At 50.0% G+C, this 25,404-nt stretch overlaps 2 protein-coding genes and 1 long non-coding RNA gene across 9 annotated transcripts in view; 1 reads left to right on the forward strand and 2 right to left on the reverse strand.

Moving 5' to 3' along the window:
- Window positions 1-8,653, reverse strand: part of NFATC1 (nuclear factor of activated T cells 1) — a 110,651-nt gene extending 101,998 nt beyond the window's left edge. For 4 of the 7 annotated variants that reach the window (XM_068200807.1, XM_068200789.1, XM_068200797.1 and 1 more), the window contains exon 1: window positions 8,167-8,653. In XM_068200807.1, coding sequence (XP_068056908.1) covers window positions 8,167-8,299 — 133 coding nt within the window. In that variant the 5' untranslated portion in view covers window positions 8,300-8,653. Of the gene's footprint in view, window positions 1-2,521; window positions 2,630-4,193; window positions 4,518-8,166 lie in introns of those variants that run through there. The other 3 variants (XM_068200769.1, XM_068200775.1, XM_068200783.1) reach the window with 3 other exon arrangements.
- The window catches only part of CTDP1 (CTD phosphatase subunit 1), a 318,905-nt gene that overhangs the window by 284,225 nt on the left and 9,276 nt on the right, over window positions 1-25,404 (reverse strand). The window lies entirely within an intron of this gene.
- On the forward strand, window positions 18,554-22,397 carry LOC137480036 (uncharacterized). Its single transcript, XR_011002675.1, has 3 exons — window positions 18,554-20,267; window positions 20,555-20,703; window positions 21,522-22,397. It is a non-coding gene; the product is annotated as an uncharacterized lncRNA (long non-coding RNA).

The following is a 25,404-nucleotide window of genomic DNA, read 5'->3' on the forward strand; positions in this document are numbered from 1 at the left end:
GTTTCTGGGGCCACTTATCCTCCAGCTCAACTGGCAGAGGCCAGGTGAAGGATAAACATGGATGTCTCACTACTCAGCGACAGCTGAAATTCCACTGAAATTGCTTGTTATTGCACACGCCACATCAAGCACTGCCAGCAGTGCACTCTGAGCCAGCTCTCTGACCATTTAGCAGTACCGGATGTATAAAAGCAAGAGCAGAGTTGCACAGCCACTGTAGAAAACCTGGAAGGTGACAGATCACATCACAGCCTTGTGCCAATGGACTCCCTGACCAAGCACAAGGAACAATGTGACCTTTGCATGCCTCCATCCCTGCTGGTCTACAGGGACCAGCGTCTCAAATCTGGTCCACATGGCATCATTTCTGCCTCGCCTCACTGTCTGCCTCCTGAAGGGACTCCTTCAGCTCTGCTCCCCTGTTCCAGGGATGCATATGTGACTCTTTTTGCCGCCCAGAGATATTGGTAGGCTGCCCATGGGGGAAATGGGTAGCCCTCAACCAAGGACAACATGCCCTGATGCTCTGAGCTGTGGTAGGATGAGGAATCATCATCTCTATTCTTCCTGATATAGGGAGGCCCTGTGTCACCAGGACACACGAGCCAGACATGTAAGCTCTAATGCCAGTATCTCTTTATGGGGAAAAGAGAGCAAAATCTTTGTATCAGGGACAATGACTGCTGAACTTTGAGTCTGAGTAACGCTGGTGCACAGGTTTCTCTCAGCAGTCTGGAAATGCACCCAGCTCCAGCTCCAGCCCCAAGCTGTGTTTGCAATGCATCAGCCTTCTCTGAGGTTTATTATGTCAGCAGCATCACTTTCCTGCAGGATAGAGGGAAACTCTACATGCCCTGTGGCCACAGCCAGTCCACATGGGAAACCTGACCCTTTCCATCCCAGGAGGCAAGTCCCCTTGGCAGTCACCCTGCGCACCTTCCCTCTGAAGATATGGAAAGGCTCTGTTAATTACTGCATCTGCTATTACAGAGGTGACCAGGGAGCTCTGCAAATGCAAACGAGCCTCCAAGCTGGTAACCAGCACAGCCAGCTATTCTCTTTCCCTTGTTTATCAGCTCAGCCCTCTCTGGTGTCATCCACCTGTGATCCTACGCTCACCTTTCTCGCTGGCAATGACTCCAAGGCAAACGGTACTTACAAAAAATTAATGTGCTGTGGCAGCTTCACAGCAACTCCAGCTGATGCATGTCATAGCAGGTAACATTTGGGAATGATGAGCAACAACACTTTTTGAACTTGCTCTCTAGTCTACCCTCAGATACTAGCCATTTGCTCAGGAAGAGTCATTAAATTACACTGCAGTGTGCCACAAACAACAGTGGATTATTCAAAACATGCTGCAGCTTCACACTCTATTCAAACAACCAGGGAGGCAGGAAATACAGCAAAAGAGGTGCTACTTGGCAAAATCCAACTGCATTGGTCACATCAAGGTGCAGATCTGCCAGGGGGATCAGATTCCCTCCTTCCAAAATCAGTTCCCTTTTCTTGCTGCCCTGCCACTTGGCCGCACCACCCAGTGTCACAACAAACCTTATCTGTTTCAGAAATTAGCTCAGAGAATGGGTCTAGAGCAGTGTCTTCAGGGCAGCTTCAGGACCTTCACTGCTTTCTCCAGGTCCAGAGGAAGGTGATGTCCATGTCCACACTGCTGCTGGGACACTGGCTACACTATTTTTCCACATACCCTTCCACAGCCTCCTGCTCTGGCATACAGCTGGAAGGCACTGGTAACATGGCACACCTGGGAACTGCTCCCAGCCGGTCCCTACCATGCAGCTGGACAGCCCAGGCAGGAGACTGGGGGCTTGGCAGACTGCCCCAGCTCTGCACCCAACAGGTGGGCTTTGCCTCTGCTGACTGCAGAATCAGTGCTTTTAGATTTTGTATTGAAAATAAATAGGTAAACAAACAAAATAACAGGGATCAGTACTGTGAGCCCAGCAGTTTGCTCAAATTCTAATGCATGACTAGGGTGAGACTCAAACACTGCAGTCTGCTGGAGATCTGCAGCCCAGGCTTAACAGGCAATACAAAGCTCAGATGAGCCTTTGGAATCCAGTTTAAAAAATTATTAAAAAACAGACTATAAAGACAGTACTATAAGCAACAAGTTCCCTAATTCACATGACAAGGAATAGCCACTTTTAGAACTATTATGCGTTTTTTTTAAAGCCAACTTTTAAAGGGCCAAGAAAAATAACATCATACAGCTCATACTTTGTGTACAATAGTACACAAAATAGAAAGATGCAAGATCCAAAGCCTTCCAAACATATTTAGGTATCTTAAAATTACAGGCAGCATGTAAAAAACATGTCCACCAAGTATAAAAGCCTCAAAGCCAGAACTAGGAACAAGACAGATACCTTGGTTTGTGGGCTAAAAACACCAGCTAAAATTTCTGAAATAAGCTCATTCTCCAAAACTTCCATATTTACAAAATTCATCAAACACACATCCATAGTCAGCATTTATAACATGCTGACGTTTTCCTCACCAGGGTGAATGAGACAGCTAGAAATAAAATCCTGCATCATGTAATGTAGCTATGCAGGATATTTTGACAGTCCTGATGCAGATGAAAGGCTGGTAATGACTTCGCCATGGCATCACTGTTATGACTGTGATTCACAGAGGCACCCAGGACCAGTGTACAGATTACCAAGACACATTTAACAGGGTATTTTAATATCCTGGGCCAAACCCCAATATCAGATAGACCAGTGCAGGTTTGCATCAGTTCTGTTCCAACAAATCCACACTTACATTATGTATAACTAGGACAAGAAATTGGACCCTTTTGAGTTGTGAGCATACCTCCACGTATTACATTTCCCTTTGTAGCAATTAAAAAGCTCATTTTTTTCCTCTAGTTAATTTCACAGTAAGCAAGTTTTATTCCTTTCTATCATTAATGTGCTGATTGTGCCAGGCACTGAGCACCATCATTTTTTATTTACATACTTTAAATAGGAATGCTGAATACCTGCAGCTTGTAGGGTCTTTAGAGAAGATGAAGGCTGCCTTACATTGCTCAAGATGAAGCCACAGCTATGTCTGCGTTTAAATTCATGCTTTCAAAATTGCCTAATGGAGTTAGGTACTTTTCTCGGACTGGGCCTTTGACACTTAATTTGCTTAGGCCTCTCCACTTTACACACTTAGGTGTCAAATCACTAGAACACTTATCTGAAAAGCTTGGGGTGAAACTCTAAAATCTGCCTTCTTCTAAAAACTAGAAGCTCATAACAACTATTGGGCTAGAGAGGTGGGCAACTGGGGAGAGCTAGGAAGGTTTAAACACCTTTGCTCATATCCTGGCAGGCTGTGTTAGGCAGACAAGGATTTGCAAACCTGCTAGAATTTACAGGCAAAAAGATAAGGCACAGAGCAAACACAGCCCTGCTCTGAGGCAATGTTAAGTCATTCACTTGTACAAGAGCTCTTTACGGTGACCTGCTAGCATCGACACTACAGCGAGTTAACAACACACCAGGAAGCTGCAACCTTCTCTCTCTGCCAGTTCCACCCTTGTTCGCCTCATTTCCATCTCAAGCATTGCTTAAAGCTATAAAAGCAGACAGCCGGACCGAGACACCAGAATTGGGAACAGTTGTGACGCGTGACAAATTCACGCCCGTTATTTTTATTTGTGGATGACCTTCAAGCTAAACCCTGAGCCTAACTTCGGCTCATGGGAGGATGGGGAAAGGGGGCTGAAGTGAGTTCTCAACCGGCCCATCTCTGTCACGGGCAAGACCCAAAACCAGCGGGGGAAGCCGTGCGAGCGGTCAGCGCAGGGGTCCGGACATCTCAAACAACTCCAAACTTCTAAAAACTCTGCACCGGCTGCCCCCCCCCCGGGTCGTCTCCCCCTGCACCTCGTTCGGCTGCTGCCAGGGACCCGCCAGAGGAGCGCCGGCCGCCCGGTCAGGACTCTATCCCGGTCGCCGCGGCCCCGCTCGCTGCTTCCCGGCGCGGCTGAGGCGACAAGCGCCGCCCGGGGTCGAGCCGACCTGTCCGGCCGGGATTGCCGGCTCCCCCGCCCCGCTCCCCGCGAAGGAAGGTAGCCTTTTCCCCTCCCGAACGGGGCAGTGCAAGGAAGGCTCCCCACAGCATCCCGCCGTCAGCACCCCCGGAGGTGCCCCGGCCGCCCCGCCGCGACCCACCTCCACCCTCATCGCTGTGCTTGAACTCGAAGAGGAAATCGAAGTCAAACTCCTGCTCGGCCTCCATGCCCGTCATGGCTCCCGCCGCGACCCCCGCCACGCTCCGGCACTCTGGCAGCGGTGGTGGCGCAGCGGGGGCCCGCCCCGTCGGGCTCGCCCCGTCGCGCCCGGACACCTGCTGCCGGCGGGTCGGGCTGCGCGGAGCCCCGGCACGGCGTGGGACGGCGGCCGCTGCTGTAAGGTGATCTCGGCCCCGACGGGCGGCCTGTCGCGCTGCCGCCGCCACCGCCTCCGATTCGCCCTCCCGCCTGCTGTTGATGTTTCCGGGTCGATGCAAACAACCGCGGTGGCCGCCCCCCCCCCGCACCCTCCCGCCGGGGCTCTGCCCCTGCAGCGCAGCCCGTGCTCCGCAGGGAGCTCTCGCCCCACCCGGGGGAGACCCAGACTGCCGAGGGCTCGCCGTGGGCGGGAGGGGGAGCCCAGGGGTGGACGGCGAGTGGGACTTCACCTGCTCCCGACCGGCGGTAACGGCGGGGGGCCGGAGCGGCTCCTTCCGCGCTTCAGCGGGAGGGAAATAGGGAGGGAGAGCTGCTTAGTTCACTCAAGGGGGACATCGGTGTGTCCCCTCTTCGCTGACGTCTGATAAAGTTTCTTCCGCGGGTGCCCACCACGCCGCGTCTGTGAACCAAGAGGCTCCGCTTTCATTTATTTATTATTTATTTCACTTAGTCGCAGCACCCACTAGTGCCAGCTGCTATAAAAAGCTCAGTAAAGCGGGACTCGGAACGCCGCCGGCCTCCTCCGTGCGCCGGGGAGGGAAAGGTCCTCTCCGGGCCGCCGCCACACACCGGGAGGGCGCCTGCAAAGGGCTCCGGTGGCGGTGCTGCCACGGCGCTGCCCGGCCAGTCCCTCTTCCCTCTCGTACGGGATACAAATTAAAGAAAAGTAAATTAAGACTTTCTTTATGTTTCGAAGCGCTTCCCTGTCATGTTACACCGGGCCCGTCTAAAGGTCCCCGCCAGGCAAAGGAGCGCCCGCCGCAGCAGCTCGGCTGGGCTCTTCAGCTGCCGAAGCTTCAGGTCGGGTTTCAAAAGGAACAGTTTTTTTAAGCAATTTTGGAAATAGTATTCTCTTATAAACTCAGGGAATACCATTTTCCAGGCTTGCGACCGAAATCTCCGTTCTAAAGTGCCAGGAAAACACAATTTTTTTCCGAGCCCAATATTCTTTTCCCCGTCCTCGCCGGGGCGAGCCTCGGTGCAGGCTGGGCTCTCGCAGGAGCCGAGCTGGGCTTTGCCCCGGAGGGGCCGTGAGTGCCGAAGTGCCGAGGCTGACTCACCCGAGTATGTTAAAGGCCTTGGCAGCTGGGGAACCCCTTCCCCTGCGCCTCCCCCTACCGTGGTCGCCCGGGGTGCCGGCTTAGGCCGCGCCGCAAGGAGGAGCGGCCTGCTTCACCCTTGCACGTCCCTCAGCCTTTGCCCCGGCCTCAGGTACGGATGTGCCTCCTGTCCCCTTGTTCAGGGCCTACAAGGGGGACAGCAGCCTCGCCCCAGCCGCCAGGCCCCCGGTTCCACCAGTGTCAACCCTCCCTGACGCCACTCTGTTCCAGACGCCCATCTCCTGGAGTGCCCCAGCGAGGAGGCGAGGAGAAGCTCCCAGGTACCTGCTGCCCTCGATCCTTCGTCTCTCTCCCATATGGTACCTGCAAGGCTGGTGAATTATCCCACACTATTTACAGACGGCTTGATTTGTCAGTGACATTATTATTAGTGCTGTCAATGAAATTAGCCCCCTTCCCGTGGAGAAGGAGGAAGGATGTGCTATGAAATGGTTAGAAACAGCGATACCACATGTGGGGACAGAGTAACAGTGGCCCTCCTGCTAAGAGTCATGTTCGAAACAGTGTCATTGAACTGAGGAGAGTGAAACGAGCGATGGGGAGGCGCTGCACCCCGCAAGGTCATTTCCATGTCACCAGCCGCCCTTGCACGACCCACGGACCCATCTACCAGCTCAGCCTCTGCCCACCCAGCCTCTCCGTGGAGTTAACAAGAGTTGTTCCAGCTCCATAAAGCACGTTCAACATGGGATGCATGAGACGGGTCTACTTCAGCTGCAGCCCCCCGCCTGAAGGGGAATTTAACCTGTCCATGGCATTAAACCTGGCATAACCACAGGCAGTTTCAAAGGTAAAGGACACCACATCTCACAACCACCCAAAGAAAACAAACCTGCGCATTTCTTCCCAGACTAAACAAGAAATAAAGTATTTTCTTTGATTGTTGTAGTTTGGCAGTCAAATGGCACCTTAATTTGCAGGCAGCAATCCTGACATATAGGGCTCCCCTACGTGTTTCCTGGATTGGGTCACGCTTTCTGGCTGGACTCATTTTCTTAGTCCCTTGCAAAATACACCACCAGGGAAGAGAACTATCGACGAGGGTTGGCACATTTTAACACAGGCATCAGAAATGCCACAGAAATAAAGCGTTTTTTTTTTTTTTTCCTTTACAAGAGGCTGCAGAATGCTTTTTATGTCAGCTGCCTCTGGATGTAATTTTTACAAATGGTGCCCTTGGAGCCCAGGGCATTGGAAGAGCCGTGTGCGCAGCCCAAGGATGTCTGAGTGTACAACTGGCACGCTAGCCACTTCTATTAAATACAGTGTAATTTACTTCCATCCCAAAAGGCTCTTCGCTTTGCAAGCAGAACCACAGTCAGAGCCGCTCTTGTAGATTTCGCACTGGCAGAATCTTGTCAACTGCAATGAACCTCTAGGGTGAAAACAGCTGTGTAAAAATAAATATTAAAAAAAAAAAAAAAAAAAAAAAAAGGGAGAGAGATAGATGGGTCTTGAGCTCCCTTCCAGCTTTCCGGGGACAAACCCGGGGAATGGAGTCCCGTTGTCCCACGCTGCGGAAAGAACGCGGCGGACATGGACAGATCCCACCCTCCCCCCCTCCCCCGCCCCCTACCTAACTTCTTCACAACTTTCTCTGCCCGGGACGTGCGAGCTCGCTGCACCCTGCCCGAGCTCCAGCAGCAGCCGCTGCAAAGCGGCGGCATCACCGGATAGGGAGGAAACTTGGGAGCCGGGGAACAGCCGGGAGGGGAGCAGGGAGCCGTCGGGCCCGCAGCGGGGAGCCAGGATCTGCCCCGCACCTGCCGCGGCGCGGAGGCGATGCCCGGCGGGGATGCCCGCGAGGTCCCGCTGCCGGGGCAGAAAGGCGCCGTAAGCAGCGGCAAGGTCCAAAAGTTTCGGCGGTAGGTGGATAGCGATGCTCCGGGAGGAGAAGTGTCCCGATTGGCAAGAGGGGAGGGTGAAGTAAGCCAGATGCTACCCACGGCAGGGGCCAAGTTCAGCCCGGAGGAGCTGCGCGCGTCCCGAGTCCCGCTCCCACCATCTGTCCCTCTAGAAACGTTGCCACTGTGTTTTCAGGGCAGGAGGGGCAGAGAAAGAAGCCGTAATTCAGAGCTGGGATAGAAGGGCAAGCGCTCCCCCGGAGCCGGGACGGCAGAGGCAGGGCGCCCGCCCGCCGGGGGCGCGGGATGGCAGAGCCCCGCAGCGCGGCCGCGGCGTGCCCGCCTGTCTCGGTGTGCCGGGAGCGCCGGTACGGCGCCTGGCACTGCCAGGGACTCCTTCCTTTTCCCAGGAACGTGAGTTGACTGCAACGATGGGCTGTATACTGACCTCCCCCAAATCAAACCCCGGGATGGGGAAGGAATCCCCGAGCGTGTGCCCCTGACAGGATCCCAGGCGCCCTCGTAGCCCCTCCAAGAGCGGGCCCGGGCCCAGGACCGGCGAGAAGCGGCCGGGAGTGGCGGCGCGGCCGCGGCGGCGCCGTGCGAGACGCGAAAGAGACACCTATTGGCCAGCAGCCGCCGGCGAGCCTCCGGGCCGCCGCGGGGAAACACCGGGGGACACCGCAGCCCGCCCGCCTGCCCTCCGCCCCCCGCAGCGCCGCCCGTTTACCTTCCTCCGCCGCCTTCATGGTGCTGCCGAGCGGGCGGGCGCCGTCCTGCGGGGCCGCCGCCGGCCTCTCTCTCCCGCTGGATGGGTCCCGCGACGGCGGCGCGGCGGCGGCCGGCGGGGCAGCGCTTGGCATCCACCCGGCGGGGCAGCAAAGCCCGGCGCCGCGCCCTGGGCCACTGCCGGCCCCTCGTCGCCTGTCCCGCGCCCCCCCGCCCGCCTTCACGACCCGGTGATCGGGGCCGCGCCGCCCCCGGCGTGGTAGCCGCGCCCGCGGAGGCACAGGAGCTCGCCGCCGCCTCCCCCGCGGGGACGGGGCATGGAGAGGAGGGCGGCTGTGCGTGGGGACTTCGTAGGCACTGCCCACGCTGAAGCGGCGGGACGGGGCGGCGGGCGATGCCGCCCGCGGAGAGTTGCAGTCGGGGGACGGGGGCAGTGACTGTGCGGAGCGGGGAAGTCTCGCTCTGACGCAGGGCTGCGCGCCCGGCGCAGCCTTTTTAAAGCTGGAAAACACCCCCCCCCCCCCCCTTCCCTCTCCCCCCCCTTCCCGGCCCCTCTCCCCGCCCCGGCCCCGTGATGTCAGCCGGGCCCCGGCCCCGCTGCCGGCGGACGGCCAGCGGGAGGCGGGCACCGGCGGGCACCGACGGGCCCCGGACACCCGCTCCTCCACGGGGCACGGCGCCCGCCCAGCCCCGGCCCCCCGCCCGCGGGGTCCCCTCAGCCTGCGGGAGCCGGGTGCCCTCCTGCGGGAGAACGGGCGGCGCGCTGGGGTCGCAAAGTGAAGGTGGGGAAAGAAGGGAGACCGGGGAGCGAAAGAGGCCGGCAGGGAGAGGGGGGAAAAAAAAAAAAAAAAGTCGAGGCAGCCTCACATGCTGGAATCATTATGTAAAAAATCGCAGGCTTCCCCCGCTGTGGAAATTTGGAAAAGAGCATCAACTGGCAGGCGAGAGAAAGGAAAATCCCATTCTGCTAAATTACTAACAGACCCGCGGACTCGGTTTCAATCGCTCTAGATTTATTATTATTATTTATTATTATTCTGTAAAGATCTCAGCAACACAGTTATGTCTCATCACTTCGTAGCAGGGAGAAGAGATTTCTATCCCACTGCGACTCCTCCTCCCACCTCCCATCTCCCATCTCCGGGATGCCTTGTCCAGGCCCCCGACGCGGCCGTGATACCCCGGCCGAGGCGGGAGCCTCTCGGACGGGAGCTGCTGAGAGAGGCCGCGCCGCTCCGCTCCCAGCCCTGCTCCCCTCGCCCCCCGCTCCCGCTCCGTCCTCCCTCTGCCCCCACAGCTGGCAGGAGGGAACCAAACTTTTGGAATGGGACATGCAGGCCAATTGGGGTCGTTTTGAGCATGTATCTGGTGTTTGAAGAAAAAAAAAATCATAAATCTAGTGCCTAACACCCATGTATGGTTGGAAATAAACGCAGTATAAACGAAATCCTGTCTGCTTCTGGGGAACGGGAGCCCGCGGCTGGTTCTTCGGGGCGGGCTCCTCCACTGAAGAGCGGTGGAAGACGGTGCCCAGCAGGGAGTGCGCCCGGTGGGGAGCGCAGCACCCTCCACCGACCTCGGCTGTTCCGTCGGGTGGGAAAACCCCAAAACATGAACCAAAAGGGCGACGCTTTTCTTTCAAGGAAAACTGAACGGGAGAACGGGGGGAGAAGCCCTCAGCCTCCTGCGGCCTTTCCCAGCCTCCCGCCTCCCCTCAAGCACGCGGCGCGTGCCGCCCGGACAGGGCGCACGCGGGACCCCGGGGCGCCGCCAGGGGGCGCCGCGGAGCGATGAGGGCGCGGGGCGGCGCTGACGGAGCCTCCCCCCCCTCCAGCTACCCTGACGGGGCGGCGGTCGGCGGGCCGCGGTGCCCGGGCCCGCGCCCACGGCGGCAGCTGTCGAGGCTGCCCGGCGCGGGGGGAGTCGGGGGGAAGATCCCGGCTGCTTCTCGAGAGGCTGGGGCGGGGAGCGAGAGCCCCGCTGCTCTCGGCGGGACTCTCCTGCCGCCCCCCGCCCCGCTCTCGGCCGAAATGACGGAATCTCCCGTCTGTTTCCTCCTGTTTAATGCCGTTGCCGGGACCACCGTGGCGCCGCTCCAAGGCCCCGCCAGCCGGCGCGGGCAGCCGGCAGCGGCGGCGCAGCGCGGGCCCCGCTGCCACCCCCGACTCCCGCCCCAGCCTCGCCGCGCCGCTCCCGGCCCCGCCGCCCCCGCAGCCCCGCCTCCGCTTCCCTCGGCCCTGCGCCTCTTTCCCGCCTCCCCGAGTTTGTTTACAGCCGCTACTAGGAGAGGCTGTTTCACGGAACTTATTTTGGGAGGCGGTGATGACTAACGAAGTTAAAAGGAGCTTAGTACAGAAAACAACCTTATTTTTAGACGGCTGTTGTTTCAGTGGATCATTGTAGCAAACGCGCCCCGGTGCTTCTAAAAGCTACGTCCCCGATACCAGGTCTCTTGTCCTGTGCTGCCACCAAGGCTCATATATTGCCTGGCCCTCTTCGCTTTGCTTCCCAACATCTCCTCCCTAAATCCTGCCTGTAAGTGCTGCGGCCACCATTGGCCGTCATTATTTTTAACTTCAAGACGTTTTCTTTCAACAGAAGTAAAAACAAGCTAAAAAAAATGAGGGAAACAAAAAATTATGAAAGTATTTGGAGTACTTTTCAGTGACCTTTGGTGCTGAGTTAGCAGGGACCAGTATCAGTCTCCCACCTGACTTTTGAGACAGGGCTGATGATTCTGTAGAGCTTCTTCACCTGCCAGGGAAGATGCAAGAGGCAAATCTCTACATCTAGCTTCATCCTAAGCAGCTCCCTGGGCCCCCACATGACATGCTGACCATCACAGCCCACATGTGGGAGAGGTCAGGGGTGCACAACGGGAAGATTTGTCTGCTACTGCTCCTTCACCCCCCAGCACTCTTCTTTTCCCTTTGTGCGTATCACTGCATGCCAGTTCGGGCACTAAGACCAGACATAGGGCTCCTGATGTCCAAATCTAGTCCCTCATTGACTGGTTCTAATCCCTCATGGGTAAATCCCAGCAGGTTCTGCTTCACACAGGGCTGTACAAGCATTCATCCCAGCTAGAAATTCTCCCTTGTCACCAGTGCTGTGCCAGGACGTGTCTTTCCCCTGTCGATGGCATGCATCCAGCTTTCTCCATCTTTCCACAGGAATGCTTCTGCTGGACCCTTTCTTCTCACTGTCCACATCTTCCACAGAGTTGTATGGGCTCCCTGGGCAGTCCCTCTCCGCATGTCCTACAGCAAGGAAGGGGTGGGCTGCTGCTTCCCTTCCCCTCCACAGAGGCGGCTGTGCTTGAAAACAAAGTGCTTGCTGCACTTAAACAGTAATTAGGTTAATCAGCTGCCCTGCTCTACCTTTCCTCTGTGGCTGAGACAGCATGCAGTGGCTTGTGTGGCCTGGGTCAGGCTGAGAAACTCGTCTGTGTGACTGCACACCGAGGTGGTGCTCGTGGGCGACAGTACTTGGTGTACTGCAGCTCTCCCAAGGGAAAGCAGCTGGACAGGGATAAGAGTTTGGTAAGAAGGGGGACAGAGCAGGCCACAGAGCCTCTGCCTTGGAACAGAGCCTTTTTGGGTTCCCACCCATTTTCCACTGCCCTGACAGCAATCAGTTTGTACTGGAGAAATCACAAGAAGAAAAAAAAAAATCTGTATGTTACAGGAGGGAGGGTAGGAGTAGAAAAGGAGCCTCCCCTCTCTCTACTCTCCCAGATGTGCAGAGCAGTGCCCCAGGATCGCAGTACTTCTCACTGCCGAGATTGCTGGGCTGGGCGCCCCAATGCTGGAGCCACCTGTGGGTCCCAGAGCCATGCTGGCATTCCCTGTGCAGCTTGGCCATCTGACACATGCTTCCTACCAGCCACAAACACCGCTCCTTTGCTCCAGAAAGGAGCCAAATGATGCAGGCTCCAGTGGGCACTTGGATTAGTTTCATATAATGTGAAGTTGTGGGAGTCTGTGCATTCCCTCCTCCATTTTCCTTTTCTCTCCTTTTTGTTGGGCCTCAGCAGTCTGGGAGAGATGGTTTGCATGAACCTTTGCACACAGGAGCCACAGTATTTCTCTGGGAACCTCTAATTCAACCAAAACTCCTTCATTTTTGCCCCACCGGAGGATTTAGGTTAGTAGCACTGCACAACAGGCTGTGCCTGACTGGCACCCGGAGCTGCTTGCAAGACTTGGGACAAATTTTTTCTTCAGGCCATGTCCTGTAAAATGAAAACTTTCAGCTTTGTCGACACAAAAATGTTTTGAATGCAGGATGGGGGGGAACCCCTCTCTCCAGTGTTTACCAGTATCAAATATTTTCTTACAATAAATGCACAGAATCCCATAATCCAAGATATGTATCAGAAAAAAACACCCATGCTCTGCATGGAATTATTGTCCTGTTTTGGGCTTCTTGCGCTCGTATCCTTACAGCCTTTTATATCTAACATTCATAATAGTGGCCATCTCCTTAGGGTCTGCATGCCCATCTTTTGAGTCTTGGCAGCTTCAAAAGCATCTGCATCTGTTCAGAATTTCATTCATTGTAACAAAAAATTTATAAGTCTCAAGCCTCCCTAACCAAGGCCCTAATTAAAGTCTTTCTAGTCCCCTGCTTTGAAAATTGTAACAAGATTTGCTGGAAACAGAGACAGCACATGGTCAGTGTTTATGGCTGGTACAGCATCATTTTGAAAACCCACCCATAAACCTTTCAAACCTGAGCAGTGGCCGGCTGCTGCCCAGAGTTGGAAGCTGATGCAAAGGTAGAGGCTGGGCTCAGCCTCCCATCCCCCTGACACAGCCTCTTTCACAGGCTGCCAGAAATCATTTCACTACTTTTAAGGTGCATTGCACTTAGCAGGACAAATGCCAGAGGAGGAATTTTGTGTGCTTGAATAATGTTATAATTTACCTTATAACTGGTCTCACTATGATGTTCAGTGCTGTGTTGGTTTACCTGGCTTTTGATTTAGTGGACTCTTTTTAAACAACAGTTTAGGAATGCAGCCAGTGACTGCAGGCAAAGGACCTTAAAGCTTTTTGGAGCTACAGTCATCTGTTCAGACACCGACTTTTAAAAATCAAGATAGACATCAGACAGCTGCACCAGACCCATATAGAGAAAGCTGTGACTGAATTAAACTGAGACATTAGTTCAGGGAAATAATTTCATAATGATACAGGCTGCATCAGTGCCCCTTTGTTTCCTTTTGAGTTTGCCCCTTGCACAAACCCAAACTGTGGGCAGGTACAGGGCGGGACCCTTGCTGCTGGCTGGGTCAATGTGCAGCATCCTCCCTGCAGCTGTCCCAGCTGAGGTGGGTGCCAGCAGTTGGCTGAATTCTGTCTCTGTTGCGTGACCTGGGGTCTCACCATGGCAATACAGGAACTCTCTTCACATGGCAAAACAACCATCAACAATGAAAATACCGATGCTCTGCATTTCTTCCTGGATCCTGCTGATGGAATGTGCAATGCAGGATGGTTAAAAAATAAGAGCATGTCTAACTCTCTATTCATACTTCCAGTGGTACTTTGTGTGGTATTTCCAGACTTGTGAAGAAAAAGTGATAAGGTTTTGTACCAGGCATCATATTTTAGCTCTGGAAATATTTAAAGTTTCAGAATTCCCCAGGTGCTGGTACAGGGAGTGGTAACACATTTTTTGCCTCATTCAGAAGTACTTAATGAGGGAAAGGCTCATTGGGTACACAGGGACTCAAGCTGGCAGCAGAGCAGACCCTTCTCCTAGGGAAGGGAAACATCAGATTTACGATGTCTGTGGCAGACAGGGACCTGTGGTAGGGATCAGTTCCTGCACACTATGGAGATAGCGGCTTTCACCTCATCCATCCTCCGGGGCACAGGATCACACCTTCATTTTTAGGCAGTGCAAAGCATTTTTTTCCCCAGACGTCCATATTTCAACTGAAGGAGCAGGATTACTGCAGGAGGCTTAATGGAAGCAGTGACCCAGGAAGATGGACACAAAGCCTGGGGTGTCTACATGTGCAGAAATGTTGCTCCACTCAGCAGTCCAGATGGTCAGAAGTCAGGAAAGGCTGCACATGCCCTTCCAGTGCAGAAGGGACTTCTTTCCCTCTTGCCTAGCCCATAAGCTCTACAACCCCTGGAAATTCTGCTTTTAGTGACAGGTTCTGTAAGTCCTTCTCATTCTCTACCTTCTGGCAGTGCTTGGTCCCTGAGTGCATCTACCGCCACAGCCAGAGGAGACCTAGACTGAGCCAATTTACTCCAAAGGCAGCATGTCTTGATCTGTGGTCACAGGCAAGTGCCTTGTGAGTCCAAACATGTACTTAGCCACCTTCACTTCCATGCATATGGAAGCATCTCATTTTAGATCCAAGGTTCCATGTCCCTGTACACAGAGCAGGGCCAGTAGTGAAGTAGCCCTTTGTAGCCTTCCTCTCTATAACCTGGGACCAGCCTCTTTCATACTTCAAGTTCACTGCTGGGAGCACCCTCACTGCCACATGGAATGAATGACCTGATGTGATGTTCTGGATTTCCTGCCTGCAGCATGAACCCTCTTTTCCAATATCTCAGCTGCACTATTATTTACTTGTCAGACTGCTGCTATTCCTACCGCTTCTCAGCACCAGCAGTCTTTGGCTTCATTAGTTTCCTCCTGCTCTAGTTCATTAAACCTGCATTTATATGTGCTATTGGTTCTCCCTAAATGAATAACCTTCTATTGTGTAATATTGAATTCCTTTGTATTAGCCTGTTCCCCCAGTGTCTCCAAATCCTCCTGTAGTCTAGTGCGTTCCTGAAATTTATCAGCTGCCTCCCCTCCTATCATGATGTCATCCGCATCTGGACACCCGGCATATCACGCCAGCCTTGGGCTCATTTGTACAAAACTCTTAGACGGAATAAGTCCTGGCTCTGAGCCCCAGGAGGTCTTCCCTATAAGCTCTCTTCTGGTGCACAGAGCTATTTATTGCACTTCTCTCTTCTCTAACCCAAGTTTATCCTCCTTATATTGATCCTCCAATACTTGTATACATTTTACTGACCTCATTTTCTGAGGCAGAGTCAGTAACCTTGTTAAATTCCAGCAAGCACAAAATCATTGCTTTAAACTTTCCTGGGCTCACCTTCACAAACTTTATGAATAGGATTTGGACTACTGTAGCAGCAGTTTTGACTATGGCCCCTTGTGCCAGGTGCTTGCATACACCAGTCCCTGCTCCCCCTTTCCCCTGTACTTGCAGCATGTTAGGGTAACTCAGGGGATGAGAGGTATTTAGGGAGAAATTAAATATTTTCCAGGTTATGAAATGTGGTGCCAAGGTTTTATTCCCTCACTTGTGGCTGTGCCCTATTGAGACGCATCCTTTACATTTGATGTAAAGAAGGTAATGAATTACAGTCCAATGTTGTAAAGAAATATTCTTTACAAAGAAATACTCTGCTATAATTTCCACCACACTTTGAGCCGCCCAGCCTTTCCAAAGACAGGAGTCTTGGACAAGGATGAAATTTGGAACTTTTCAACCTAAAAGATGAAATTATAGGAACTGTGTGCTATTGGACATGAAGGGTTATAATGGAGTTTGTGACACAGTTGTCTAGCTGCAATGTAGTACTTCAGCAGCAATGGCAAGGTTCATATACAGCATTTAGTGGTGCCAAGGTAATGGCTGAGTGACCAGGGAATCAAGGGCACCTTGGAATAGCTGTGGAATCAGGGGCGCTGTGGAATCAGGTAGGCTGACTTTGATCCCAACACCCATTGTGACTTTGTGCTATCCTGAATGCTCTGGCTGTCCAAGGATGCCACAGACCTTGGATAATTCTGGTTTCTCACAGAAATGCCCCATGGATGGGGAATTTCTGAGAGGCACTTCAGTCAGGTTGGCAGAGACAGAAGCTTCTCTTTGCCAGAAGGATCTTGAGAGGCTGGCAGGAGATTGGGCTTTTAACATACACCCTTTTCACAGCTTTAATTTTGTCTCCCTCATTCTTTTCACACCTCACTCCATGCACAATTAGAGTTTTCTTTACTGAGGTGGTTTGACTGAGGGGGCCAGCAACCTGAAAAGGATTGCCAGACTCCTGTAGTTTGGTCAAGGATAGCTTTGGTTGTTTGTGTACTGAAATTATGTACAAGCCCAAGGTCTTCGTTCCACTAGAAGCATTCCTGTTTTGTGACATCCCTACATGCTGAAGTAGCTATCTTTAAGAGCAAATGCTGAAAATTAAAATCTTCTTGAGTCAAGCTTCCTCATTAGCAGTCTGCCTGGCAAGACTCTACCTTATTATTTTTTGCTGGTGTGTAGCTGTAAAGAGAAAACCAAGGAGAAAAATAGGCAATTAAAATGCATTAAATTGATTTCTAAATGAGTATGCAGAACCAGAAAGGCCCAGGAAGAACCCCATCTCTTCTTTTGCACCTGTTGATGTATGTGAGAGTGCAAATTCACTAGCAGCTAGAACAAGATACATTTGCAAACATTAGCAGGGTTAAACTTCTATCTGAGATCCCTCAGTTGAATCTCTGAAAACTAAATGTGTTAAGTCATTGCAGTTGCTTGGCATGCACTGTAGATCAGGACCTTCCAAAAGCCATGGAAAAGTTTTTCAGGATGAACACAGCCCCAGCAGTCCAAATATGAGACTCTCCCCTCTGCAAAGCCAGAGAATACTTTTCCTCGTTGCTAAGAAAAATGCCAAAAAGCACCTCATGATTCTTCTGCTCTAAACGGTGCACTGGCACAACAGTGAAACCACGAGTGTTATGAAACCCCACAACCTCCCAACACCAGGCTCTGTTTCTGCACTGTGCCTCAGGTCTCATCAACAGACTCTTCCACATCAAGTTAATACAGATACATCAAACGCAGGCCTGGAACAGTTACAGAAAACCATGAAGATGGTACAAATTAATCTCTTCTCCTTTGCTTCCAGGACTTGCATTACTATCTTCTTTCCAAGAGTCCAATTGCATTTATTTTCAGATTGCTTTTTAAGCACACTGAGTAAACTATGAAATTAAAGAAACCTCTGAACTGTGGTGTATGAAAAGGAGGCTGCCCACAGATGTGCATGTGGTGCAAGAGAGAACAACATGGACAGAGCTGTGCAGACAGGAATGCCTTTGTTAAGCTTTGAGGCAGAGCAATGGCAGAACAGCCTCCTGGGGCTGTATCTATCCACCAGGGTGATTCTGGGGAAGGCAGAAAAGACAGACTAAAGACTGGAGCTGAAGACTGTTTCACGGAATTGTTTCACAGAAATTGCCTTTGGGACTTCACCTGAAGAATCTGTCACTAAAGGTGAGTCTTTGAGGTGGAAGCCACACTGCTCAAGGATTGCTGCCTGCCAGCTGCCTAGAACTGATGCCCTGAGCTGTCCACAAGAGCTGTGCCACAATGCAAGTCTCATGGTGTTTCTCAAGTTACACGAGCCTAAGCTGTCAAGTCTGTAATTCTGGGATTTGGCTCCAAGTTTTGCTGGCTGCACTCCAATAAGTGGCTGCAGACCAATTTCACAGAAGCGGCCAGCAACCCCTAGCAGGACAAAGAAAGGCTATTCCCACCCACCATAGCCTCTCTGCCTTCCTATGGAAAGCTCCTTCACTGGTCACTGGGCTGCAGAGTTCCAGCAGTACACAAACCTGGGAGCTCCTGTCACTGTTCTTGGAGTGCCAACAGGTATAGAGTGACCCACAGGATAAGGCAGACTGAGAAACTGTGCGTGCATGGGCACAAACACATGCAGGAGTGTCTCCTCTGTTCAGAGTTCATAGATAGCTAGACTTGGTGACCTCAGGGAAAAACTTTGTCTGGCAGAGGCATTTGAAGGCAGTCCACTGCCTGGGTATAAAGCCCATTGCAAGACTTCTTATATCCTGGGAGTGGCTTGGATGAACAGTATTTAAGGCTGGTATCAGTAGCAGATCAGAGGAAGGTAAAGGCAGGGTAGTAAGAGATCCGTTTGAGATAACTATGGAGGGGCCAAAGCATGGGCTCACGTTTTAGTGATGAGAGTCTTTCAGGAATGTTGTTGTGAAGGTCTGGAGTGAGGCAGGAGAAGGCAGGGAAGGGCTACCAGGATGCTGGTTCAGTTCAGAGACCACAGCACAACTCTGGGTCTGGCAGAGCAGCCCTGTGGAGTTCGTTGATTCCGAAGCGGTGAGGAGGGGTGTGTCTTGCTGAGATGAAATATCCTGTCCTGCTAGGAGCATGGTATCGTGTTGCTTCTGATGCTTGGCACTAGTGGTCAGCATATCTGGCAAAAGGTGGCTAATGAGAGCCCCGTCACAAAGCCTGTCCTGACCCAGCTGCCTCCACCATCCAGACATTATCACAGCAAACACTTTGTGGGGTAGTTTCTTTTTTAAGGGCTTTTCCTTCTCCCTTCACCCAATTAAAAGTTCAATAAAAAACACAAAAGTGCCTGAGAGGGCGAGGGCTCTTGAATTCCCAAGAATTTGGTTTGAAGCTAGCCTGGATGGACTGCTGGCAGAAATACCTTCACCTTTCAACACCCACACTGGTAAATAAATTAGCTTGTCACTGAGACTGCATCCTCAGTGGCAGCACTTGTGGTGATGTTGTTTGACAGCAATTGAACTGGAAAGAAACCCTTTACATAACAGAATTTTGTCTTATCTGAAAAATTTAAGGATTTAAAAATTTAAAATTTTTACCGTTCAGGAAACTTTTTTCCGCATACTGTGGAAACAGTTTTAGAAAACGAGCACCGTGTGCTTTGAAAGAAGGATTCTTATCCCTTGGTTGTGATGACCATGAATGTGTAATTTTACTTATTTGTTGGCTTGCATCGCCCTCTTGTGGCTATATAAAAACACCAGCTTTCACAAGAAATTTGCCCTTGGAAATAAACTAAAGCAAAACCCCCCATGTTTATTGATGTTAACGCTTATCTACTTAAACGGATCAATCATTCAAACTGGAACCGAGCCCACCTTTGGAAAGCACGGATCCTGAACGGCAAGGGAAACGATGCAGGTACTGCTTCCCACTGGGTGAAAGGGGCTGGTGGCTGTGAAACTGGGTTGGCACGGAGAGCTTGTACAGACCCACTGCCGGCTCCCTGGAACGCGCGTCCAGCTATTTCGGTCACTACGCTGTGCTAAGAAGCTTCAGTTCTATCGCTTAAGTTCCACACTAATCACTTCTGACAGCGCTGGTCGTGCTTTCCATGGACGAGACTAACAGGAGTTCGAGCAGTTCGCTGGCTGGAACACAGCTACAACAAAGAGCTGATCGCTGAGGAGCTCCGGGAAGGGGCAGAGCAGCAGGGCACCTGCTCAAACCTGCCCAGACGCAGCACCAAGGCAGAGCTGTGAGCAGGAAAGAAGCCCCTGTAGGTGTATTTCCTGTACTCAGAAGTGCACATATTTCTGTAAGACTGCAGTAATCTGGAGGATGAGAAGAAAATTGAGCGATGGGTACAGAATTACACCAAAGTTAACCAGATAACTTCTAGAGTGACCATGTCTGAATATAGAAAAAAATGCATACTTTATTTTCATGTAAAAAAATTCAAATCCAAGTGAAGTAGTCCCTAAGGGGATGTGCCTTAAACAAGAAAGATGACCAATCTCAGGTTGAAAGTGAAGAAGTCCGTCCTTCATGCCATGTGTAAATGACACTAACAAGCCCTCCCATGTTAGAGACTTTAAATCAGTAGATTTACCACCTTGATGAAACTTCTGCCTCCTTCTAAGAAAAAGGTAACATTTCCTTCCTCCCAAGTCACGTCGGGACATCCTAGGATCTTTCTCCTTACAGACTAATCCTAGCCCTATCATCTCACTCTCTCTCACTATTACTTGTTGTATTTTCTCACTTCCGTACATTCTCAGTGGTGGCAAGACTTCTTCCCTTGTCAGTCTCTGAATGAGTAAAGGGGATCTTTATCTCTCTCTCTGAATAACCTGTACCGTTATCTACAGCATCCTACTCAGCTCCATAATGTGATACCAAAAACAATTATCTATTTGCTGCTCATGTACTATGGTTTATTCCGTTCAATCTGATAATTTTGGTTGCCCAGCTTAAGATTAATCAAGAGACTGAAGGCCTGTACAGTGAATATTTAGCCTTATTATTATTATTATTATTTATTTATTTTTTTTTTTGGAAACCAGGCTCCTACTTACAAAACAAACATCTTAAAAATAGTATTATTTAAAATCACCAGTCGCTTCTGGTGGAATAGACTGGGAATAGAAATTGTTGCATGGGCAAAACAGTGGAAATTATTAGCTTTCCCCCTTGACTTACCTCACATCTCAAGTTCTTAGTTACTGTCTCTGGTTTTGATACTCTCATTGAAATTTGTGTAATATGAAGCTGATTAACTGCTGTATTTCAGACTTGCAAGCAGCTCCCATTTTTTTTCTTTCTCTTAAGAAGAGATAAAGTTCCCACATTTTTTATGCCTGGGAAAAGTATCAAACCAAAAAAGGAGGGACACAAAATAGAAGAGCTGTGAGATGTCTGCAACTCAAACAGGACTGGCAGGTAAAAGAAAGACTATAGAGAAGCCTTTGTTTTTCATGTTTTCCATGAGTTGCTGGAGGGCTCTATCTGGTGTCTTCCTTCCAAAATGTCTCCCTTACTGCCAGTATATACTGGCATATACTGAATTCAGCTTGCCAGAAAGCAGCTCAGCCACATGCAGCTGCCTGGTCATTCTCTTCACATGATCACCAAAGAGTCTCTCTCATGGAATTTGTGTCCCATCTTTAAAAATAAATTCAACACAAACAAATGAAGCCTTGACTGTAGTCACCAATCCTGACCCACATGCAGATGCATCTGTGCTTGAGTCAACAGCTACAAGATCAGCAGGCTGCAATTTCAAAGAGGCCCCAGACACCCCGGTTACTCAGAGGAGAACATCACAAGCAGGAATGGAAGGTGCTGATGAATAGCTAGGGCAAAGACTTGGCCAATCAAATGATCAAAACACAAAAAACAAGATGGTTTGCAGGAAGACCGAGGGAGATCTGATGTCCCCAAGGTGATGCCAAGTGATTTGCTATGATCGCAGTGCCAAAGCAGCATGCTGTGCTTAGGGGCTGGCTGTGCCTGCACACCGAGCACTGGGTGGCACAGGGCCAGACAGACAACCCCACAGACTTGGCTCAGGGCTCCTGCAAGCTGCCTTCGGATTGTTCTCCAGGGTGGGAGGTGGAAGCTACAAAGGGCTGCATGGATCCTGCAGCATGGCACAGTCTGGAGGTTCCATTGCACTGTCCAGTGTAGCACAGGGTGGAGGGGTGAGGGTTTTTGTTGGGCCTTAATCAAAATGAAATTTCCCCCATTTTCTTCCCCAGCCTTCTGCCTCCAAAGGCTTTTCCAGTGTCTGACCAGAACATTAAAAGTTCTGCACTTTTGGAAATTTCTGCTGCCGTGCCCTGAGGTAGCTGCCTCTAGGGCAGGCTTTACTGTAAGAAGCCTTTCCCTGCTCTCCAGCAGTGAACTCCATCACTCACAGTGATGATACGTCTGAACTGGCAGAGTGAGTTATCTGCATGTCAAGAAGAAAGACTCCTGTGCTGCCACATACCAGATCAGTGCCTGTGGCTGGCTCTGCGTTACAGCTCAGCTATAACCTTGTTCTCCCTCCTCACCTGCCATCTCCAAGTAATTGCTTTTGGACAGATGGCAAGCTGGCAGCATGGTTATGTGACTGCAGCCTGGCTTTTTCCCAATCCTCCCAAATCTGCTTCAGTTCATACAGAGAGAGCTTATTTTTCTCCTCCCTGCTTCCCTTCCAGCACTACAAACCAGTTTACACAGAAGTCAATTGTTTCAACAGCTGGAGAACTGCTCAGGCTGGGGACTTCCACCTGTGTCCCAACATTCCAGTGGGCACAGCTGAACCAAAGCACAGAGGGACCTCACTATGGTTGCCCTTATCAGGGTAACATGACAATGCAAGTAATGTGACAGCCCATCCTGGTCATTCCTGGCCAGGAGAAATCAAATATCTTCTAATGCAAGCAGGGCCAGACTGATACCTGAGCTAGGCAGAAATGCAAGGCATTTTGACTGTCTGGAATTGTTTCTTTCAGGCAGGTGTTCCCAAAAAGGGTCGTTAAAAACACGATTTCTCAGTAGTTCCAGATATTCAGGTGTGAGTCTCACAGTCATCTTAAAAGGCTTACTTTCTTAAAATGTTATTATTTCTTTTTTTCAATTAAGATTTGCCATGTGGGTTTCTTGTTTCACGTGGATTTTTTTCTCTGAAGTCTGCAAAAGTTAAGGGCATCTAAAACCTAAGCTGCTGTGGGCAGCAGATTTCTGCCTTCCACCTCTTATTTCATAGAATCATACAATAATTGTAAATTAAAACACTTCAAAATTCTTAAATTTTAAATCTTGGCATTCTTCAGTATAACATTCAATTTCGGAGCAAATGTACAGATATCCTCATATGTTGCTTTCAACTTTCAACCCTCTATGCATTATAATACCAAAAAGGATGTAAAAGGACCTACCAGAATTAAAACTAGCCATGTACAGGTAGGAAGGTAATGTGAACGCCTCCAGCTAGGTTATTTTAAAAAATCAGATTAATCATTTAGTAACTTGAAATATTTTACTATTTTCTCACATGAAGAAGATTATGCAAGAAATAGAAAAGCAACTATAAGCAAGACAAAATCACTACAGCCATAGAGTAAAAGTTTCAAAGCCATTAGCTTTTGTTTCCTTTCACATCCTTCCCAGAATTTGATAAAATTGTACGTGCACAGGTTTATCGCATTTATTTATTTTTGATCACAGATTGTCTACATTTGCTTTAGTTGCATTTGGATAAGTGTAAGTATGTACTAGACCACATCACCTGTCCTGCTCGTGACACTCACACAGAAAATTACCTTCTACAGCTGGGATAAACCTCATTCAGCTGGGATCAAGATAACCAACAGACATATACAAGTGACTGTCATGGAAGAGTCAACACCCTAATGAAGGGAGAAGGTACTCTGGGAAGCAGAAGCTCTGGGAGAAAGTACCTGTGTAGCTGTGTTCCTGCAGATGAATTTGGAATTCAACAGCAAGAGGAGGCAGCAACCAGCAATTACACACAGGGGAAACAACAGCTCGTCTTCCTCTACTGAGCACATGCAGCATAGAGCTTTTCCCCTGGGGAGCATCTTGACTGAGAATTCCCAGATCTCTCCTTCAAATAGGCAATAGATAATTGCAATAAATACAAAACATATGTACATACACTTACCCCTTGCAGGTCTGCTCATCCATTAACATCCCCCAGCCTTCTAGTCAGGAATTCATTTTCAACAGACTTTTGAAGTAGTCATCTATAATTTGCTTCCACACAACGTGTGTTTACTTTGCAAAATCAAATGCATGCTTAGAACTTAGAGCAAAACACAGAGGGCCCATGGAAAAAACTAGATGTGTACATTATAGAGAAACAATGGAAAGCAGCTCTACAAATAAAAAATACAATGGTCTATTTTGTGTACTGCTTGCTTAAAGCTACATGATCATTATAACCAAAGCTCTTTTTCTTAGCTCTTTTTCTTTTCCTCTGTCAAAAGCAGAGGACATAAAGATAGTTTACTGCCAGAAGAATAAAGCCAGGCACATAAATACTTATCATGCATCACAGCTATAGCACACAGTATCTCCTTAGAGCAGATGATGATCTTTTCATAGCTCAGTAATGCATAAAGGCTAAATTCCAAAGTCAAAATTAATCAAGTCTGCTTTTTTGAGCAATTTAGAAGTTTAATATTGCTGATGACCATCTCACTTTGAAAGCATGCTAGAGGAGAGTAGGAGACTATGATCATGAGAAACCTCAGCTGCAGCTCTGCTAAAACCTGGTCAGGAATGGAAGAATAAAGCAGAATTTGTCAACTCCACTGCAGAGCTTGCTCTCATTATTCTGTTGATAGCATCCAGTTTTCATCACCTCTGCTGTAAAATATTTTGATCAGAACTATGGTTTTGGTTGATGAAGTAGCAAATAGGTCTTTCAGTGCAATTGCCTATTTGAGGCGGATTTTGTTGGCAATTGGCTGAGCAAATTCCCACTTGCAGTAACAGCTGTCAACCCTGCTGAGGGCATCTGTTGGGTAGTTAATACTCATGGGGAAGTATCTTGCTTTAAGTGTGTTTTGTTTATAAAAGAAATTCCTACACTTTTTAACACAGTGTTAAAGACATTGTGCCTCCTGTTTATTTACATATAATGTTCGATCCATGTTATCTTTGTTCACTTGTACTGATTTTCCTCCCTACAGGGGGCTAACATATCGAAGGGCTTTTTTGGTTGCCTTCAAGTTTCAATTGAGTTATAATAATAACAGCCTAGATACAGAAATGTTATTCAATTAAGTATTATAAGAGACTGCTGACCTTTTTTTTTTTCCTTTCTGGGCAGCAAAAATAAGGAGAAACTCTATGGAAGGTAAAATTGAAATGGATGTCAGTGTAAGCAGGACATACAGGAACAGTTTCTGCATCACTAGCAAGAGCAGGAAAGCCTAATCTCCTTCTGTGGCTGTCATATTTTAAGGAGAACTGTCCATCCAGAGCCCACATAATCTGCAGTTAATTTCTTTGCCCTGCAGGAGTAGTTGGAGCCACATTAATAGCTCTGAGCATGTGAAGGGGTGCAAGTGTGAAACAGATGCAAGCCTCTTTAATTTTATTTTGCCAATATAAAACCCAGGAATACGCAGCTCTGCAGAAGCAGGAAAAGGGGTCACAGCAGGGTATCTCTGTTAACAGCCCATCTCTAAAGCCTCTGAAAAAGTCCATACTGTCATTTGTACAGCAAGCCAGGACTCGCTCACTAGCGAGGTTAATATGAGGTTAATATGCAACCCCAGGTGGATCAGGCTTGAACAGGCTCAGCCTCCAGTGGTGAAGGAACCCTCCAGTGAACCCTGCAAGAGCAATATGTGGGGAAATCACCTCCTCTTCACCTATAGAAGCTGAGCCTCATGACGAACAGCATAACTGTTTAACTGTATAGCTGGCTATCAAAATTCTTGCTTAAATACCTACAGAAATGCTGTCCAGTTCAAAAAGGTTCCCAACTGCAAAGCCCCCTCTTTCAGATGTGCTTCAAATGGAGACTGAAGAAAAGTTTCAGCTCACACTCTTGCAGATGAAGGGTAGGACATTTGTAAATACAGGCTTGCTCAAGTGGAAGGTGCTCATCAAGATAACAAA

This window comes from Anomalospiza imberbis, chromosome 1 (assembly GCF_031753505.1).
Source record: "Anomalospiza imberbis isolate Cuckoo-Finch-1a 21T00152 chromosome 1, ASM3175350v1, whole genome shotgun sequence".
Classification (NCBI taxonomy): domain Eukaryota; kingdom Metazoa; phylum Chordata; class Aves; order Passeriformes; family Viduidae; genus Anomalospiza; species Anomalospiza imberbis.